The 22,155-nt window shown below is 42.7% G+C and overlaps 2 protein-coding genes across 4 annotated transcripts in view; one reads left to right on the forward strand and one right to left on the reverse strand.

Moving 5' to 3' along the window:
• Window positions 1-1,620, forward strand: part of LOC112236507 (solute carrier family 12 member 4-like) — a 42,484-nt gene extending 40,864 nt beyond the window's left edge. The window contains exon 24 of the mRNA XM_042331049.1: window positions 196-1,620. Within this exon, the coding sequence (XP_042186983.1) occupies window positions 196-287 (92 nt within the window). The 3' untranslated portion in view covers window positions 288-1,620. The remainder of the gene's footprint in view (window positions 1-195) is intronic.
• Window positions 1,105-21,952, reverse strand: LOC112236508 (dipeptidase 2). 3 transcript variants are annotated; one of them, XM_042331050.1, is made up of 12 exons: window positions 21,673-21,952; window positions 18,671-18,855; window positions 14,768-14,913; window positions 14,237-14,363; window positions 13,907-14,036; window positions 12,394-12,535; window positions 8,790-8,859; window positions 7,192-7,368; window positions 3,780-3,864; window positions 3,526-3,601; window positions 3,196-3,331; window positions 1,105-2,861 (listed from the first exon to the last, which is right to left on the reverse strand). In XM_042331050.1, exons 3-12 carry the CDS (start codon window positions 14,908-14,910, stop codon window positions 2,637-2,639), a joined length of 1,311 nt encoding a protein of 436 aa, XP_042186984.1. In that variant the 5' UTR covers window positions 14,911-14,913; window positions 18,671-18,855; window positions 21,673-21,952; the 3' UTR covers window positions 1,105-2,636. The 3 variants fall into 3 exon arrangements, with proteins under 3 accessions (XP_042186984.1, XP_024260868.2, XP_042186985.1); XM_024405100.2 differs by lacking the exon at window positions 18,671-18,855; XM_042331051.1 differs by lacking the exons at window positions 18,671-18,855; window positions 21,673-21,952 and adding an exon at window positions 18,456-18,474.
• Window positions 21,953-22,155: the final 203 nt, after the last annotated feature.

The following is a 22,155-nucleotide window of genomic DNA, read 5'->3' on the forward strand; positions in this document are numbered from 1 at the left end:
GTGTAAAAGGTGAAAGAATGAGTAGGAGTTGATGGCCAGACAGCATACACAAAGATTTGGCAATGTGACCCGAGATGAAAGACTACTGGCTTTTAAGCTGAACATCAAATCTGTTGTGTACACAGATTTGCAGATGTAATCGCAGGTGCAGTGATGCAGAGTTGCTGGTTATAACAGTGCTTAACTCTGGCCCAGATATGGAGTTTCTGGAGGTGCTGACAGAAGGTCTAGAGAGAGTGCTGCTGGTGAGAGGAGGAGGACGAGAGGTCATCACTATCTACTCCTGACCTATCAGAAACCACTCGGGTCACAGGTCACGACACTGCCTCGAAAGGAGACATTCCACCCCGACCACTGGGGGCACTGCAGCACCGGCAGCAGCATTCAGCCGATCCTCAACATACAGTACATACCAACTGTGCCAATTAATGATGGAATTAAGAGGACTTTTATTGTGGTATTTGAGGACCACAGAAAGCAATAATAATTTGCCTGGCATTTCTGCGGAAAGTATTGCCTTCCATGAGGACAGTAGCCTTTAAAGATGGCATGCTATAATTCCCTCATGAATCCCTTATTGCCAAGGCAACTAAAGCTTGGGTCATTCACAAACCTATTTCTGCAATAGGAGACCATTAACAACTGCTACTTTTACACATACATCCATCAAACATGAATTTTCTATGTCGACTGAGTCAGTATTTTTGTGTTGTTTGCAGAAAATAAAATATGGTGGGCTTTCCCTCATCAAGGATTAGCTTGCCAGATAGCACAGTCTTGGGTGGTCCTTATGAAGCCATCTGTGTAGAGTGCCAATTTTAGTTATTTTTTCACAACCTTTTTATGGTTGGTGGAATAATAACTTTTGTTATTTATTTTCTTATTTATTTTCTCAACCTTCCCCCGATGAGGATAAGATTTTTCGTATTGTAGATAATGAAATGCCAGTTGGGTATTTAAACAGATGGCACAGAGAGTGCTTGTAAATGTAAATGTGGATTCCAGAGATTGTTTTGAAGCATTATTTTACTGGATTATAATTTGGAATTGTTGAAAGAGAAGATGTTTTAAATCATTGACAATTATACATTACATTTAATCTGCTATTTCTGTACAAAAGTCTTTATTATAGGCATGAAGACTACTTACAGGGCCACCTGAACAGAGGAGCATATGCACACATTTCCTTTTCTTTCCTGTAGACTGCAAGAGCTGTAAAGGCAGAGTATTTAACTGAACTTAGCAATAAAATCATGATTCATTTCCCTATTCAACCAGAATTGAACTATCTTGACTTCAGATATATCAATGTGTTCATAAAATAAGATGGTAGAAAAACAGAAAACTCAAAGCATTATTTACTTAAGAGAAAGGCGAAATAAATACGATATAACCTATGAATACAGAATACAACATTCCTGAGATGACTGTAGGAGGCATTACAGTATGTTAACATGTTGCATACTGTTTCACTGTACACCCTTGTGAGGAAATGTTACATTAATGTTCATTTTAAGATGAAATCGTCTTTCTATGAAACAGTGTCATTGTGAAACTCAAGTTTGTCTGATGGACATCAAGATCTGTGTCCTCAGAGAAATAAAGATAGTTTGTAAATTCCTCAGTATGACCTTGTGGCCTTGATTGTATCATTAAACAAACATAACACAGATATATTTTTAGAATGAGATATGTAAATAGAGTTAAAAAGTGATTGTTACATTAAACTCAATGTAATATAGTATAAAGTGCGTGCAGAGCATTGTGTAAATATACAACTCATTCAAGGTCAAAATGACCAACAACAAAATAATTAGGTAAAGTTCTTTGTAGGAAAGATCACATGTAAGCAAGTGACCCAGTAAACACGTTAAAGCTAGGCTTGTCACTGTCGGAGAAACATGGTTGTAGTAGATAGTGTATTGTAATACAACACTAGTAGTACTACTAAATAGGTTCTGGTACTCATTTTGGGTGCAAGTACTGTTTATATTTAGGTGCAGGAGCTCCACTATACTTTTGAGCTAATATTCTATAAGAGTAAAACAAGCTCAAGCAGTAGAGAATTTGAGGTGCCGGTACTCAGCTCCAGTGGGCTCCTGCGCAAGTCAAGCACTGCTAGTTTAGTAACACTAAGGGCTAAATGCAGATCCGTGCTAGTCGACATCCGGTTGTTTTGGCAGTGTTGAAGGTGGAACTGCGTTAGAGCTGCTCCTTATGTTACATTATCGTGGACACTGTCATTGGATGCAATGAAACCACACCGACTTTATATCCAACAAATCCCATGCAGCCTCGTTAGTTCATGTAGCCACATTACAAGTTCAAACACTCTAATGCGTAATGGTCTATTGTCTACATAGACTAATAAATCCCGCCATCCAAATTAAAATGAAAACATGCATTTCATATTATCTATTGTCGATAGAGCCTGCACTTTCTATTGTCGTTTTGAACATCTAATGCGTAGAGATAATAAGGAAGGGAGTGGTTGGTAACACAAAAGAGCAGCCACACACTTATTTGTCAGTTCACACTGCAGCTACACCTCCAATACTGCCAAAACATCCGCTATCAGGATATCAGTCAACCTGGGTTACCACTGGATCTGATTGAATCCAGGCCATATTATAGTCTTAATGGTCCATCAGGACACAGAGGCAGGAGATTAGTATAACCATGGTCCAGACCAGACTCCTGGGGACCACCAGTTCACTGTGGCCCTTGGAGTACATCTGTTCCATCTTTGTCGTCTGGTGGTCAGGTCGCCTGAGTACCAGTCTGCAGGGGTTCTGAACCCCAGTCAAGTCGATCTGAGCTTCACTGGGGAGAGTTCCTTTCGCTTTCTGCCTGTCACGCTCCTGGGGAAGGGATAGAGGGAAGGAGGGAGGGGGGGGAGAGAGAAGTTTACACTGTGTTATGATGCTGTGACAGTGACTCTACTGAACAAGAAAAAACAAGTGGGATTTTACATGCACTATACAATGCTCTTTTTCCAGTTCTCAGTTCCCTTCATACCACAAAGTACTCAGACACTCGGACATTCAGTCCCAGACAGAGATGCCTTTCATTCCTGTCATTCTTTTGATGTTACTACTGCAGGTGTTTTTGATGGCTTTGATACAATACTCACACTGTAGCATTGAGCCTTTATAACGAGCAAAAACACAGAGCTTTTGTTCATTTAGCACTCACTTTCTCAACCTCCTTGAACACACGTAGGAAGTTGTGTCTGAGGACCCCGGACAACTCGTTCTCTGTCCAGTGTCTCTTCAGCAGCTCCTGGATCAGAGCGGGATACTTGGACACATCCTCTAATCCAAGAGGAAACCTTCAGACAGTAGAACATAACAGGCTATGTATTACTCAAACCCTCAGGCCACTTAAAATGCAGCTGCTATCTGTTACCAGTCTGCTTACAAAAAAGTGAGTCATTCTGATAGCATTCAAGCTGGAGCATAACATGGCTGTATTAATGAACTAACGCTGAATGTGCTGCTGTTACTCTGAGGTAAAAGTTCTTACTTAGAAGCTCCATCAAAGTCCCCTCCTATTCCTATTGACTCAGATCCAACCACCTTCCTAATGTGGGTAAAATGGTCTGCAAAAAGTAAGAGGAATATCAGAAGATAAGATAATCAGAAGATAAATCATGTGTACACATGTTATTGATGTTCTTGTAACTGGTCTTCTAAACACGTCTTGATTGATAACAAGGCAGCCAATTTTGCGCTTAATTGTTTGATGCCAATAAACACTAATCAAAGGCAACTGCTCACCAGCCACAATGGAGACATTGGCTTGGCCATGGCAAGCCACAAACCCACTGTGCAGATTAACCATGATGAGTCCTCCGTTCTCCTTCTGAAACAACACACCCAGAATAGAACGCTAAAAAAACATTCCACACTTCCAGTGACCTTCCAGCCATGTAGATACAGTGCCTTCAGAATGTATTCACACCCCTTGACGGTTTCCACATTTTGTTGTGTTACAGCCAAAATTTAAAATGGATTCAATTGAGATTTTGTTTCACTGGCCTACACATAATACCTCATAATATCAAAGTGGAATTATGTTTTTAGACATTTTTACAAATTAAATCAAAAATGACAAGCTGAAATGTCTTGAGTCAATAAGTATTCAACCCCTTTATTATGGCGAGCCTAAATAATTTCAGGAGTAAAAATGTGCTTAATAAGTCACATTATGAGTTGCATGGACTCACTTGGATAGCAAAACTTGTGTTTAGCATTATTTTTGAATGACTATTTCATCTCTGTACAACACATACAATTATCTGTAAGGTCCCTCGGTCGAGCTGTGAATTTCTAACACAGATTCAACCACAAAGCCTCGCAAAGAAGGGCATCTATTGGTAGATAGGTTTTTAAAAAAGGCAGACATTTAATAACCCTTTGAGCATGCTGAAGATATTAATTACACGTTGGATGGTGTATCAATACACCCAGTCACTACAAAGATACAGGCATCCTTCCTAACTCAGTTGCCGGAGAGGAAGGAAACCACTCACGGATTTCACCATGAGGCCTATGGTCACTTTAAAACAGTTACAGAGTTGAATGGTTGTGATAGGAGAAAACTGAGGATGGATCAAGAACATTGTAGTTACTCCACAATACTAACCTATGTGACAGAGTGAAGAAGGAAAAATATTCTAAAACATGCATCCTTTTTGCAATACGGCACTAAAGTAAAACAGCAAAAAAATGTGGCAAAGAATACAAAGCGTTATATTTGGGGCAAATCCAACATCACTTAGTATCAGTATCGACACATCACTTAGTATCAGTCTTCATATTTTCAAGCATGGTGGTAGCTATATCATGTTATGGGTATGCTTGTCATCGGCAAGGACTATGGAGTTTTTTAAATAAAAAGAAACGTAATAGAGCTAAGCACAGGCAAAATCCTAGAGGAAAACTCGGTTCAGTCAGCTTTCCAACAGACATCGGGAAACAAATTCACCTTTCAGCAGGACAATAACCTAAAAGACAAGGCCAAAATATACTGGCGTTTCTTACCAAACGACATTGAGTGTTCCTGAGTAGTCTGGTTACAGTGTTGACTTAAATTGGCTTGACAATCTATGGCAAGACTTGAAAAGGGCTGTCTAGCAATGATCAACAACCAACTTCACAGAGTTTGAAGAATTTTAAAAAAGAATAATGTGCAAATATTTTACAATCCAGGTGTGCAAAGCTCTTACCCAGGAAGACTTGCAGCTGTAATCGCTGCCAAACGTGATTCAAAAATGTATTGATTCAGGGGTGTAAAAATACTTTTGTAAATGAGATATTTCTGGATTTCAGTTTCAATAAATTTGCAACATTTCTAAAAACATGTTTTTCACTTTGTCATTATGGGTTATTGTGTGTAGATGGAAAAAATATACAGTACCAGTCAAGAGTTTGTACACCTACTCATTCAAGGGTTTTTCTTTTTTTTACTATTTTCTACATTGTGGAATAAAAGTTAAGACTTCAAAACTATGAAAAAAATCATGTAGTAACCAAAAAAGTGTTAAACAAATCCACCCTTTGCCTTGATGACAGCTTTGCACACTCTTGACATTCTCTCAACCAGCTTCACCTGGAATGCTTTTCCAACAGTCTTGAAGGAGTTCCCACCTATGCTGAACACTTGTTGGCTGCTTTTCCATCACTCTGCAGTCCAACTCATCCCATACCATCTCAATTGGGTTGAGGTCGGATGATTGTGGAGGCCAGCTCATTTGATGCTGCATTCCTTACACAGCCTGGAGGTGTGTTGGGTCATTGTCCTGTTGAAAAACAAATGATAGCCCCACTAAGAGCAAACCAGATGGGATAGCCTGTCGGTGCAGAATGTTGAATTCTAAATAAATCACTGACAGTGTCAATAGCAAAGCACCCCTACACCTTCACACCTCCTCCTCCATGCTTGACGGGGGGAACACATGTAGAGATCATCCGTTCACCTATTCTGCATCTCACAAAGACATGGCGGTTGGAACCAAAAATCGCAAATTTGGACTCATCAGACCAAAGGACAGATTTCCACCGGTCTAATGTCCATTGATCATGTTTTTTGGCCCAAGCAAGTCTTCTTCTTATTGGTGTCTTTTAGTAGTGGTTTCTTTGGCCTGATTCACTCAGTCTCCTCTGAACAGTTGATGTTGAGATGTGTATGTTACTTGAACTCTGTGAAGCATTTATTTGGGCTGCAATTTCTGAGGCTGGTAACGCTAATGAACTTATCCTCTGCAGCAGAGGTAACTCTGGGTCTTCCTTTCCTGTGGCGGTCCTCATGAGAGCCAGTTTCATGGTTTTTCAGACTGCACTTGAACAAACTTCAAAGTTCTTGACATTTTCCGTATTGACTGACCTTCATGTCTTAAATGAATGATGGACTGTTGTTTCTCTTTGCTTATTTGAGCTGTTTTTACCATATATGGACTTGGTCTTTTACCAAATAGGCCTATCTTTTGTAAACATCCCCTACCTTGTCACAACACAACTGATTTGCCCAAACACATTAAGAAGGAAGAAATTTGAGAAATGTACTTTTAACAAGGCACACCAGTTAATTTAAATGCATTCCAGGTGACTACCTCATGAAGATGGTTGAGAGAATGCCAAGAGTGTGCAAAGCTGTCATCAAGGCAAAGGTTGGCTACTTTGAAGAATCTCAAATATTAAATATATTTAGATTTGTTTAACACTTTTTTGGTTGCTACATGATTCCATATGTGTTATTTCATAGTTTCGATGTCTTCACTATTATTCTACAATGTAGAAAACAGTACAAATAAAGAAAACCCCTGGAATGAGTAGGTGTGTGAAAACTTTTGACAGGTACTGTATATTTAATCCATTTGAATTCAGGCTGTAACACAACAAAATGTAGAATAAGTCAAGGGGTATGAACACTTTCTGAAGGCACTGTAAAACAGGAAATGCAAATAAAGGACAAGTGGATTAAAGAAACATTGCAGAAAGGAGACATCGTCAAAATATAATTCCAAAAGACTCTCCTGATAAGGAGTAAACACAGGCCACCCACAATGAGTGGCCGTGCCGATGGTGGTTGAAAGGGGGGAGTGATGGAGGAGTTTTAGAGAGAGAGAGAGAGAGAGAGAGAGAAAGAGAGAGACAGACAGAGAGAGAGAGTTCTTGTCAGGGCTCTCACCAGTTCGCGGAGCAGGTCATCAGGAACATTGCGGCTGTGGTTACACACGGCATGGGCTGAGGAGTGGCTGAAAATAACTGGAGCCTTAGAGATCTGCAGTACTGCCCTGGCTGTGGCCCAGGAACTATGGGACAGGTCTACTATCATCCCCAATCTGTTCATCTCCTTCACCACATCCTGAGAGAAAGAAAGACAGAGAGAGAGGGAGAGAGAGAGAGAGAAAGAGAAAGAGAGAAAGACAAAGAGAGAGAAGAGAGAGAGAGAGAGAGAGAGAGAGAGAGAGAGAGAGAGAGAGAGAGAGAGAGAGAGGGAGGGAGAGAGAGAGGGAGAGAGGGAGAGGGAGAGGGAGAGGGAGAGAGAGGACAGGAAAAGCATGTTACCACTTGCTGTGAGGTTTCCCAGTAATTATATATTACGTGCTCTATGTACGTCATTGTGCATATCTGCTGACAGTGAAAAACATACAACACTTTGCGCCACTTATCTACAAACAGTAAACACTACAAACAGTAAAACACTACAAACAGTAAACACTACAAACAGTAAACACTACAAACAGTAAACACTACAAACAGTAAACACTACAAACAGTAAACACTACAAACAGTAAAACACTACAAACAGTAAACACTGACAAACATAAACAGTCTACAACACAGCTAAACACTAAAAATCGTCAAGGATCAAGAATGTTTGTGTACAACTCCTAGAGACTGTGAAGGAAAATGTTATGTTTGTGTACAACTCCTAGAGACTGTGAAGGAAAATGTTATGTTTGTGTACAACTCCTAGAGACTGTGAAGGAAAATGTTATGTTTGTGTACAACTCCTAGAGACTGTGAAGGAAAATGTTATGTTTGTGTACAACTCCTAGAGACTGTGAAGGAAAATGTTATGTTTGTGTACAACTCCTAGAGACTGTGAAGGAAAATGTTATGTTTGTGTACAACTCCTAGAGACTGTGAAGGAAAATGTTATGTTTGTGTACAACTCCTAGAGACTGTGAAGGAAAATGTTATGTTTGTGTACAACTCCTAGAGACTGTGAAGGAAAATGTTATGTTTGTGTACAACTCCTAGAGACTGTGAAGGAAAATGTTATGTTTGTGTACAACTCCTAGAGACTGTGAAGGAAAATGTTATGTTTGTGTACAACTCCTAGAGACTGTGAAGGAAAATGTTATGTTTGTGTATCAAATCAATGCTGCTTTTCTAATAACCATTTGGATGGGTTCATGTGGGTGACTGACTGAACGAGTATGGAGGAATCCTCTCTATCACTGATAAGCAACTTGGCAGTACACCCAGAACATTACTCTGGCTTGTTTTGGTTATTTCAGGTATTTCAGTTTCAAGGTCTCAACTTGGAGAGAGGAAGCCTCGTGAGGTATTGGTCCATCACATGCAGGAGCCAATGATGAATAATAAATCATGTCAATCATGCAAATATAATGCCCCGGCGTTCTAACCTCTCCAGCTTGTTGACTTCAGGTGTCCCTGAAGACATAAGTGTGTCGAAATGTCATTACGCCTGAAGTGACCAGCATAGGCTACAAGTATTGGCTTGAACACAGACTTAGTGTTAAAGGTTGACCTTACCTTACCGAAGTCTGTTAGGCTGTCATTTTCTCTTTGATAGACATCATAAATTGTTGAGGAGGACTCAGCCCTGAAGCAATAAAAAAACTACTCTGTTATAGCCCAGAGGCAAGAACCTAAGATGTCAAACCAAAATATAACAAATATTGTGCATGAGTCTAAGTTTTAATATCACATGCACAAGTACAGTGAAATGCCTTTCGTGCTAACTCAAAACCCAACAACGCAATAATCAATAACAATGTATTAAAACAACAGAAAAACACAATAAATAAGAATAAGAAATATGAAAAACACAATAAAGTAAATAAGTAAGCATACTATGTACTGCACAATAAATACTTAAAAAGTCATATCCAATACCATACTTCCATATGCAGGGATACTGGAGTGATGGTGGTAGATACTGTATGTATAGGGGTAAGGGCGCTAGACAACAGGATATAAGATAAACAGAGTAGCAGCAGCTTGCATGTGAGTGAGTGTGCAGGTGTGTAGAGTCAGTATATATGTATATGTTAGTGAGCAAAATATGGAGTGAGTGTTTGTGTGTGTTGGAGTGACAGTGTGTGTGAGTGTGTAGGGCTCTGTGAGAGGGCAAATATGAAAATAAAAGGTCAATAAAGATACAAGTTAAACTCAGTCCGTGTAGCTATTTATCAGTTGTATCGCTTGGGGATAGAAGCTGATGTTGTCTACCCTCACCAACTCGGGTCGGCCCGTCAGGAAGTCCAGGGTCCAGTTGCAGAAGGAGGTTTTCAGACCCAGAGTCATATGCTTGGTGGCGAGATTGGAGGGAATAATGGTGTTGAACGCTGAGCTGTAGTCAATGAACAGCATTCTCACGTAGGTATTCCTATTCCTATCGACTACAGCTCAGCATTTAACACCATAGTACCCTCCAAACGCGTCATTAAGCTTGAGAACCTGGGTCTCGACCCCGCCCTGTGCAACTGGGTCCTGGACTTCCTGACGGGCCACCCCCAGGTGGTGAGAGTAGGTAACAACATCTCCACCCCGCTGATCCTCAACACTGGGGCCCCACAAGGGTGCGTTCTCAGCCCTCTCCTGTACTCCCTGTTCACCCATGACTGTGTGGCCATGCACACCTCCAACTCAATCATCAAGTTTGCAGACGACACTACAGTGGTAGGCTTTATTACCAACAACGACGAGACGGCCTACAGGGAGGAGGTGAGGGCCCTCGGAGTGTTGTGTCAGGAAAATAACCTCCCACTCAATGTCAACAAAACAAATGAGATGATTGTGGACTTCAGGAAACAGCAGAGGGAGCAGCCCCCTATCCACATCGACGGGACAGTAGTGGAGAGGGTAGAAGGTTTTAAGTTCCTCGGCGTACACATCACAGACAAACTGAATTGGTCCACCCACACAGACAGCATGGTGAATAAGGCACAGCAGCGCCTCTTCAACCTCAGGAGGCTGAAGAAATTCGGCTTGCCACTAAAAACACTCACAAACTTTTACAGATGCACAATCGAGAGCATTCTGTCGTGGTACGGCAACTGCTCTGCCCATAACCGTAAGGCTCTCCTGAGGGTAGTGAGGTCTGCACAACGTATCAATGGGGGCAAACTACCTGCCCTCCAGGACATCTACACCACCCGATGTCACAGGAAGGATCATCAAGGACAACAACCACCCGAGCCACTGCCTGTTCACCCCCGCTATCATCCAGAAGGCGAGTTCAGTACAGGTGCATCAAAGCAGGGACCGAGAGACTGAAAAACAGCTTCTATCTCAAGGCCATCAGACTCTTGATTCTAGCCATCCCGGATCTGGGATCGTGAATACAGCCTCAAGCTCATTACCATAACGCAACGTTAACTATTCATGAAAATCGCAAATGAAATGAAATAAATATATTTGCTCTCAAGCTTAGCCTTTTGTTAACAACACTGTCATCTCAGATTTTCAAAATATGCTTTTGAACCATAGCTAAACAAGCATTTGTGTAACAGTATTGATAGCCTAGCATAGCATTAAACCTGGCATTCAGCATGCAACATTTTCACAAAAACAAGAAAAGCATTCAAATAAAATCATTTACCTTTGAAGAATTTCAGATGTTTTCAATGAGGAGACTCTCAGTTAGATAGCAAATGTTCAGTTTTTACAAAAAGATTATTTGTGTAGACAAATCGCTCCGTTTTCTTCATCACGTTTGGGTAAGAAAAACCCCGAAAATTAAGTCATTAAAACGCGAACTTTTTTCCAAATTAACTCCATAATATCGACAGAAACATGGCAAACGTTGTTTAGAATCAATCCTCAAGGTGTTTTTCACATATCTATTCGATGATAAGTCATTCGTGGCAGTTTAGTTTCTCCTCTGAAGAAATGGAACGCGCATGGACCTGGAGATTACGCAATAATTTCGACGCAGGACACCGGGCGGACACCTGGTAAATGTAGTCTCTTATGGTCAATCTTCCAATGATATGCCTACAAATACGTCACAATGCTGCAGACACCTTGGGGAAATGACGGAAAGGGCAGGCTCATTCCTGGCGCATTCACAGCCATATAAGGAGACATTGGAACACAGCGCCTTCAGAATCTGGGGCATTTCCTGTATGAAATGTCATCTTGGTTTCGCCTGTAGCATTAGTTCTGGGGCACTCACAGATAATATCTTTGCAGTTTTGGAAACGTCCGAGTTTTTTCTTTCCAAAGCTGTCAATTACATGCATAGTCGAGCATCTTTTCGTGACAAAATATCTTGTTTAAAACGGGAACGTTTTTTATCCAAAAATTAAAAGAGCGCCCCCTATCTCGCGTCATCTATGGATTTGTTTGGGCGGTATGCAAATTGGAATGGGTCTAGGGTGGCTGGGATGGTAGAGATAATGTGCCATAAACAGTCTCTCAAAGCACCTCATGATTACAGAAGTGAGTGCTACAAGGTGGCAATCATCTTAAAACGTGAGGATTACAGCCTGGGACAAGGAGAGGTTGGAAATGACTGTGAATATGCCTGCCAGCTGTTCTGCGCATGCTCTGACAACGCGCCCTGGAATACCATCGAGGCGCATGGCCTTGCGGGTGTTGACCTGATTAAAGACTCTTCTCACGTCGGCCTAGGAGAGCGAGATCACCCAGTTCTCTCTCGGTGACGACCCTCACCCCCGGCTCGATGTTGTTGCTGACAAAGCGCGTATAAAATGCATTGAGTTCGTCTGGTAGAAAGGCATCGTTTGGCAGATCACGGTTGGTCTTCCTTTGTAATCCGTAATGGACTGTAGCCCCTGCCACATGCGGCGGGTGTCGGAGCCTGTTTAATATGATTCCACCTTATTCCTATATTGTCCTTTTGCTCATTTGATGACAGCGAGGAAGTCATAAGTGTGTGTGGATGTGTGTGGGTGTGTGTGTGTGTGTGTGTGTGTGTGTGTGTGTGTGTGTGTGTGTGTGTGTGTGTGTGTGTGTGTGTGTGTGTGTGTGTGTGTGTGTGTGTGTGTGTGTGTGTGTGTGTGTGTGTGTGTGTGTGTGTGTGTGTGTGTGTGTGTGTGTGTGTGTGTGTGTGTGTGTGTGTGTGTGTGTGTGTGTGTGTGCACATGCGTGCGTGCGTGCGTGCGCTCACCAAGGTGTATTGCAGGTGTGTGTGAGGGCCATGGAGCGAACCCCCAGCTGGTAAAACATACGCAGGGTTGGCAGGCTGCTGTCTATTGAATGACCTCCCTCAATGCTGATCAGACACGCTATCCTGTTAGTGTCATTTAGTCCTGTTGAATACACACACATGATACACACACACACATCATCATCATCATATTCATTATCATCATACTACTGTAAATTGGGCAGAAATATGTTTTTACCAGGCATCAACCCACTTAGACACCCACGCATTTCCATATATTGGTGGAAAGATCAATTTGAAGAACCCATAAAATTACTTCAGAGAGCGTAAATTACAGGCCAGAAGACCAGCTGGCAAGTGTCTCCTTGCCCAGTCTGTAAGCCCAACATGTTTGAAGCTGCCCACCATTGTTCCTGTTCCTAAGAACTCCAAGGTAACCTGCCTAAATGACTAGCGTCCAGTACCACTCGCATCTGTATTTATGAAGTGCATTGAAAGGCTGGTCATGACACACATCAACACCATCATCCCAGACATCCTGGACCCACTGCAATCTTAATTAAACTTCACACTGCTCTCTCCCACCTGGACAAGAGGGGAAATAACTATGTGAGAATACTGTTCATAGACTACACCTCAGCTTTCAACACCATAGTCCCCTCCAAGCTCATCACAAAGCTTGGGACCCTGGGACTGAACACCTCCCTCTGCAACTGGATCCTGGACTTCCCGAGAGGCCTCCCCCCAGGTGGTGAGGGTAGGCAACAACACCTCCGCCATGCTGACCCTCAACACAGGGGCCCCTCAGGGGTGTGTGATTAGTCCCCTCCTGTACTCCCTGTCCACTCACGACTCCAAAACCATCATCAAGTTTGCTGACAACACGACGGTAGTAGGCCTGAATACCGACGGAAATGAGACAGCCTACTGGGAGGAGATCAGAGACAACAGCCTCTCCCTCAATGTCAGTAAGGAACTTATCGTGGACTACAGGAAAAAGGGGGAGAGCACGCCCCCATCCACATCGTTGGGGCTGTAGTGGAGCAGGTCGGGAGCTTCAAGTTCCTTGGCATTCACATCACTACGGACTTAACATGGTCCACACAACAGCCACCTCTTCCCCCTCAGGAGGCTGAAAAGATCCTCAAAAAGCTCTACAGCTGCACCATTGAGAGCATCTTGACTGGCTGCATCATCACTTGGTATGGCAAAGGCAAAGCACCACAGAGGGGGAAAGAATACTAAAATCACCAGGAATTCAGAAAGAAATATATAATAACTTAAGAAATTTGTTCCCAAGTATTCCCACAAATAAAAAAAGAAACATGATCATGTCTCAATGTAATCAAAGTATGAAACTATTGTTATTTTCAAATGCTCTCTCTTATTGGGCCTATTTGTGGTCCATTTACAGTGTACAAATTATTATAATTATGTTACGGCCAATGACCATTCTCACCAAAAAATATCAGCCCGCGGCTGAATCTACTTGCCTACCCCTGGTATATTGTACCTTCAGCAGATGTAACTAGCTCCAGTTCTGGGTTCTCTGTACACATACGGTTGATCACGTCTATCTGTTCCAGTGTGAGCCTCACAGCATCCTTCGCCTGGGCGCCACACAACACGTAGGCTGCAAACACCTGATCAGAGCATGGGATGGGGCAGAGACAAAGCAGGGGGTCAGAGAGCAACACTTGAGTTAGAAGGGTATTATGGCTTTAGTACAACTCAGTGTGCACATGCACGGACACACATACACACTCACACACTCACACAAACATGCACACGCATACACAATCACACACACACTTAGGCTACTATTAACCATATATTAACCGACCTGAGCGCCGACGTGTCCCGTTGTGAGTCTGTTGATGTCCGTGGCCACTTTGCTGATGTTGTGCAGGTCAACCTGACTCAGTCTGTTGCCGTGGAGAATCCTCAGCATCAAAGCTAGGTCATTATGTCTAGGAGAGAGAGAGATGAGGCAGTCAGATGTAATAGAGGCGAGGGACTCAAGGTGGAGCCGGAGGGAAACATTTTTATATATCACATTTCTAAAGCGACAGCTCCATACAGTACCACGTGTGTGTGGGCGAGTTACATACTGAATTACTCAGTATGGGATGATCATTATTTGTATTTGGAACCACACTTGTTTGGACACTTGGTGGTGAAGTCCCAAAAGTTTACTGTTGAAAATCCATGAGCTATTAATATTTTAGGCTGCATATGGTATGGCAAAAAATGTCTATGTATCTCTGAACAGACAAATATATCATCAACCAATAATAAGGGATACTGTAGGATAAACTTGTCTCTATTTTAGGAAAACCAGAATAACTAAGACAACTTTCCTCTGTTTACTTACCCATCAATCAAAGAATATTTTGTCATCAAGCCAAATGCACTTCCTGTTGTAGGATCTCCCGATGTCATCCCACAGAGAAAACACAGCATCAAGTTCGTCCCCAGGTTTAGAAAATCACCTCTATGGAGTATCCGCGATATCATATTCTATAAATAAAATAATTTTAAGACGTGGTAACTTCAATTAGTCCAGTACTTTTAACTTTTGGTACCACTTTAAACAAACGACAATGTATAAACACTTTATCAAATCAAATCAAATTGTATTAGTCACATGTGCCGAATACAACAGGTAGACCTTACATTGAAATGCTTACTTACAAGGTAATTGAGGTAATATATACAGTACCAGTCAAAAATTTGGACACACCTATTCATTCAAGGGTCTTTCTTTATATGTACTATTTTCTACATTGTAGAATAACAGTGAAGACATCAAAACTATGAAATAACACATCTGGAATCATGTAGTAACCAAAGTGTTAAACAAATCAAAATGTATTTTAGATTTTAGATTCTTCACAGTAGCCACCCCTTGCCTTGATGACAGCTTTGCACACTCTTGGTATTCTCTCAACCAGCTTCACCTGGAATGCTTTTCCAACCGTATTGAAGGAGTTCCCACATATGCTGAGCACTTGTTGGCTGCTTTTCCTTCACTCTGCGGTCCAACTCATCCCAAACCATCTCAATTGGGTTGAGGTCGGGTGATTGTGGAGGCCAGGTCATCTGATGCAGCACTTCACCCCTTTCCTACCTTGGTCAAATAGCCCTTACACAGCCTGGAGGTGTGTTGGGTCATTGTCCTGCTGAAAAACAAATAATAGCCCCACTAAGCGCAAACCAGATGCGATGGTGTATCGCTGCAGAATGCTCTGGTAGCCATGCTGGTTAAGTGTGCCTTGAATTCTAAATAAATCACTGACAGTGTCAGCAGCAAAGCACCCCCACACCATCACACCTCCTTCTTAATGCTTCACGGTGGGACCCACACATGTAAAGATCATCTGTTCACCTACTCTGCGTCTCACAAAGACATTCCAAGAGTGTGCAAGAGTGTGCAAGGCAAAGGGTGGCTACTTTGAAGAATCTCAAATATAAAATATATTTTGAATTGTTTAACACTTTTTTGGTTAGTACATGATTCCAAATGTGTTATTTCATAGTTTTGATGTCTGCACTATTATTGTGCAATGTCGAAAATAGTAAAATTAAAGAAAAACCCTGGAAGGAGTAGGTGTGTCCAAACTTTTGACTGGTACTGTACATGTAGGTAAAGGTAAAGTAACTATGCATAGATAAAAAACAGAGAGTAGCAGCAGTGTAAAAATGCAAATAGTCCGGGTAGCCATTTGATTAGCTGTTCAGGAGTCTTATGACTTGGGGGTGGAAGCTGTTAGGAAGTCTTTTGGACCTAGACTTGGTGCTCCTGTACTGCTTGCCATGGAGTAGCAGAGAGAACAGTCTATGACTTGGGTGGCTGGAGTTTTTGGTATAGAGGTCATGGATGGCAGGAAGCTTGGCCCCAGTGATGTACTGGGCCGTACGCACTACCCTCTGTCGTGCCTTGCGGTCAGGGTCCGAGTAGTTGCCATACCAGGCAGTGATGTAACCAGTCAGGATGCTCTCAATGGTGCAGCTGTAGAATCTTTTGAGGATATTTTCATTCTCAAGAGGGGGAATAGGCATTGTCGTGCCCTCTTCACAACTTTTTTGGTGTCTTTGGACCATGATGTGGACACCAAGGAACTTGAAGCTCTCAACCTGCTCCACTACAGCCCCGTCAATGAGAATAGGGGTGTACTCAGCCCTCCTTTTCCTGTAGTCCACAAACACCTCATTTGTCTTGATCGCGTTGAGGGAGAGGTTGTTATCCTGGCACCACACTCCCAGGTCTCCGACCTCCTCCCTATAGGATGTATCATCGTTGTTGGTGATCAGGACACCCACTGTTGTGTCATCTGCAAACTTAATGATGTGTTGGAGTTGTGCTTGGCCATGCAGTCATGTGTGAACAGGGAGAACAGGAGGGGACTGAGCACACACCCTTGTGGGGCTCAGTGTTGAGGATCAGAGTGGAAGATGTGTTGTTACCTACCCTTACCACCTGAGGGCGTCCCATCAGGAAGTCCAGGATCCAGTTGCAGAGGAAGGTGTTTAGTCCCAGGGTCCTTAGCTTAGTGATGAGCTTTGAGGGCACTATGGTGTTGAACACTGAGCTATAGTCAATGAATAGCATTCTCACGTAGGTGTTCCTTTTGTCCAGGTGGGAAAGGGCAGTGTGGAAAGCAATAGAGATTGAGTCATCTATGGATCAGTTGGGGTGGTATGCAAATTGGAGTGGGTCTAGGGTTTCTGGGATAATGGTGTTCATGGTGTTCATGTGATCCATGACCAGCCTTTCAAAGCCCTTCATGGCTACAGACGTGAGTGCTACGGGTCGGTAGTCATTTAGGCAGGTTACCTTTGTGTTCTTGAGCACAGGAACTATGGTGGTCTCCTTGAAACATGTTGGTATTACAGACTCTGTCACGGACAGGTTGAAAATGTCAGTGAAGACACTTGCCAGTTTGTCAGTGCATGCCCTGAGTACACGTCCTGGTAATCTGTCTGGCCCTGCGGCCTTGTGAATGTTGACCTGTTTAAAGGTCTTACTCACATCGGCTCCCGAGAGCGTGATCCCACAGTCATCCGGAACAGCTGGTGCTCTCATGCATGATTCAGTGTGGCTTTCCTCGAAGCAAGCATAGAAGTTATTTAGCTCATCTCGTAAGCTTGTGTCATTGGGAAGCTTGCAGTTGTGCTTCCCTTTGTAGTCCGTAATAGTTTGCAAGCCCTGCCACATCCGATGAGCGACAGAGACAGTGTAGTACAATTCAGTCTTAGTCCTGTATTGATGCTTTGCCTGTTTGATGGTTCATCAGAGGGCATAGCAGGATTTCTTATAAGGGTCCGGGTTAGAGTCACGCTCCTTGGAAGCGGCAGCTCAGTGCGGATGTTGCCTGTAATCCATGGCTTCTGGTTGGGGTATGTACATACGGTCACTGTTGGGACGACATCATCGATGCACTTATTGATGAATCCAGTGACTGATGTTGTATACTCATCAATGCCATCAGAATCCCGGAACATATTTCATTCTGTCCTAGCAAAACAGTCCTGTAGCTTAGCATCTGCGTCATCTGACAACTTCCGTATTGAGCGAGTCACTGGTACTTCCTGCTTTAGGTTTTTCTTGTAAGCAGGAATCAAGAGAATAGAGTTATGGTCAGATTTGCCAAATGGAGGGCGAGGGAGAGCTTTGTACGCATCCTTGTGTGTGGAGTAAAGGTGGTCTAGAGTTTTTTTCCCTCTGGTTGCACAGGTAACATGCTGGTAGAAATGAGGTAAAACAGATTTAAGTTTCCTTGCATTAAAGTCCCTTGCTACCAGGAGCACCGTCTCTGGATGAGCATTTTCTTGTTTTATTATGGCCTTATACAGCTCTTTGAGTGTGGTCTTAATGTCAGCATCAGTTTGTGGTGGTAAATAGACAGCTAAAAAAAATAGAGATGAAAACTATCTTGGTAAATAGTGTGGTCTACAGCTTATCATGAGATACTCTACCTCAGGCGAACAAAACCTCAAGACTTCCTTAATATTAGATTTCATGCACCAGCAGTTATTTACATATTGAAACAGACCGTCACCCCTTGTAATAAGCTGTAATATCTTGCCGATGCATGGAAAACCCAGCCAGCTGTATGTTATCCATGTCGTCGTTCAGCCACAACTCTGTGAAACATAACATATTACAGTTTTCAATGTCCCATTGGTAGGTTAGTCTTGATCGGTGCTCATCCATTTTATTACCCTATGATTGCACGTTGGCTAATAGTGCTGATGGTAGAGGCGGATTACCCACTTGCAGTCGAATCCTTACAAGGCACCACGACCTACGTCACCGATATCTCTGTCTCTTCTTCATGCGAGTGATGGGGATTTGGGCCTTGTCCGGTGTCTGAAGTAAATCATTGCCGTCCAACTCCTTAAAGTAAAAATCTTCGTCCAGTACGAGTTGAGTAATCGCTGTCCTGATATCCAGAAGCTCTTTTCGGGGGCCATTAGAGACAGTGGCAGAAACATTATGTACAAAATAAGTTACAAATAAAGCAAAAAAACACACACAATTGGTTAGGAGCCTGTAAAATAGCAACCATTTCCTCCGGCGCAATTCTGCTTATGTGGCATTCATAAAGCCTTAATAAGCACAACATCATTTATAAACAAAGTAATACTGTATAATGTGTGATATGAAAGGTCACAGCTTATATATAAATCCAGGTCTTTGGCAAATGTGATCCTTTACCACTAATTATAAAGTATGAAATTTGCTTAAAGGGGCAATCAGCAGATGCTACATACATTTTCTTTTTACAAATGAAGGATATGTGTAAAAAGGCTGTCCTGCTCCTCTCCTCTCTACCTAAATTCACTGCACAGTCCCTTCAGTTTCCCTTCGGTCCCGTTAGTTTGGCTGCTCAGCCTACCTTGGTTATCCCTCACCCATCATAGCCCTGCCATTCCCAACCAATCAGAACTCTTGGAGATGTGCATCTGGACTCTGAACACCGTACCCACCCACTCAGGTCAGAATGTTATCATCATCCGAAGGGAGAAGACGCATGTTTCGGAGAACTTTGTATTGTTGACGGCAACAGGAATGTCTGAATGTTGTGCAAAGTAATTGGTTTCTCTCTCTCCAAGAGGTGAATGTTTAAGTTTATGTTTATATTGATGCTGTGTTTATAGCCCGTTATAGACATGTTGTAAGTATAATGCCATTTCCATTTATTTATGTACATATAGGTATAGTGCATAGTTATAATCCTTAACTAATACTGTTTACATGTGTGCAAATCTTTGTCTTATAGAACCACAACAATAAGATTCCACGTCAATCAGATTACCAAATCCATATACACCTCTTCAAATGGAAACAGATGTGTCTGCGTGTGTGTGTATGGTGGTGACTGTCAAGAGTACTGTGATGGGCCTCAACATCAGCATTCACAGCCGACCGCTCAGATGGGTGAGGGCATTCACAGCCGACCGCTCAGACGGGTGAGGGCATTCACAGCCGACCGCTCAGACGGGTGAGGGACAGCCGACCGCTCAGACGGGTGAGGGCATTCACAGCCGACAGCTCAGATGGGTGAGAGAGCCGACCGCTCAGACGGGTGAGAGCATTCACAGCCAACCGCTCAGACGGGTGAGAGCATTCACAGCCGACCGCTCAGACGGGTGAGGGTATTCACAGCCGACCGCTCAGACGGGTGAGGGCGTTCACAGCCGACCGCTCAGACGGGTGAGAGCATTCACAGCCGACCGCTCAGACGGGTGAGAGCATTCACAGCCAACCGCTCAGACGGGTGAGAGCATTCACAGCCAACCGCTCAGACGGGTGAGGGCATTCACAGCCGACCGCTCAGACGGGTGAGGGCATTCACAGCCGACCGCTCAGACGGGTGAGGGACAGCCGACCGCTCAGACGGGTGAGGGCGTTCACAACCGACCGCTCAGACGGGTGAGAGCATTCACAGCCGACCGCTCAGACGGGTGAGGGCATTCACAGCCGACCGCTCAGACGGGTGAGAGCATTCACAGCCGACCGCTCAGACGGGTGAGGGCATTCACAGCCGACCGCTCAGATGGGTGGGGGCATACCAGCCTACCATTTTTACTTGGTCTTGACAGGTTTTTATTTTTTATGAAACCTTTATTCAACTAGGCAAGTCAGTTAAGAACAAATTCTTATTTACAATGATGGCCTCCCCCGGCCAGACCCGAACGACGCTTGGACAATTGTGTGCCGCTCCCTATGGGATTCCCAATCACGGCCGGTTGTGATACGGCCTGGAATCAAACCAGGGTCTGTAGTGACACATCTAGCACTGAGATGCAGTGCCTTAGACTGCTGTGCCACTCGAGAGCCCATTATGGATTTAGTGACCAACAGTTTTTTACATGGTCTGTAATTTCTCCGGATTTAGTGACCAATAGATTTTACAATATGTACAGATTGATTCTTGAATATTATAATTTATAGAATGCCTCATGAGTTTAGTTCAACTGTCGTACCCCATCAGAACCCAAAATATAAGCCTGTTTTACTCCAATGTTTGTAAATAGAGTAAATGTAAACAAACACTATATAGCCTCAAAACATGGTTAAAACGACATGATAAATTGGTTGGTTCGAGCCCTGGATTCTGATTGGCTTACAACCGTGATATATCAGACACAGGTATGACAAAACACTTATTTTTACTGCAATAAGGTACCTCAGGGTTTGTGGTATATGGCCAATACACCACAGCACTCTGTATTATCCAGGCACTCTGCATTGCGTTGTGCATAAAAACAGCCCTTAGCCGTGGTATATTGGCCATACACCACACCCCTCGTGCCTTATTGTTTAAGTATAATGTTGATATCATGGATGGTCAGTCCTTGCATACATAGCTCTGTGAATTAATAAGAGAGTGGTTACATTTCTCCAGCTGTATCCCTCAGTTTTTTACTGCAACATAGGCGGGATGACGGCTTAGTTATTATTTATTCTGCTGACTTTCGCTTTAGGAATGGTTTCTTAAACATACATAGGCCTATTTATAAAGGGCTTATGAAGGCTTAATGAATCCTTAAAAATTGTAGTACGTTTAAAGTTGAACATAACATTTAAAGTAACTTTTACAGTAAATGTGTCAACAGTTTTAACGAGTGAACCAAAACATTACGCAACTATAACTATTACGCAAATAGGCCTACAAATAACGGAAATTCTATAAAAAACATAATAATTCAGTTAATCTAGGCAACATAATTATTTAAACAGTAAAGTATTTTTAGCAAAACAAAACTCACTGTGCAAGTTGTTCGATCAGCTGGTCGTTTTTTAAATTTTTTACAACGAATGATGCATAAATCCGAACATCACAATTCAATAATGCGAATTTTCTAGCTCCCTCCGCCCAGATGTAGGCTACGTGAGTAACTGAAATAAATTGTAACGTATAGAATAGATCGAGTACATTACGCAGTGTGGTCATAGAGATGGGATTACTGACATCTACTGTCCAATCTAACTAAGAACACTATGGACCAGTTTCCCAGAGATAGATTAGCCTAAACCTAGACCTAGAAATAAAAACGATTTAAATGTTTTTTAGTCCAGCTGTGTCCAGGAAGCCAGCCCTTTAAAGGGGCAATCTGCAGTTGCCACATACATTTTTGGACATATAAATTAATATGTACCCATTGATTTTTTAAATAATATAGAATTTATGCTTCATGAGTTTAATTCAACTGCCATACCCCATCAGAACCCAAAATATAAGCCTGCTTTAC

Source organism: Oncorhynchus tshawytscha, linkage group LG12, assembly GCF_018296145.1.
Source record: "Oncorhynchus tshawytscha isolate Ot180627B linkage group LG12, Otsh_v2.0, whole genome shotgun sequence".
NCBI classification, from domain to species: domain Eukaryota; kingdom Metazoa; phylum Chordata; class Actinopteri; order Salmoniformes; family Salmonidae; genus Oncorhynchus; species Oncorhynchus tshawytscha.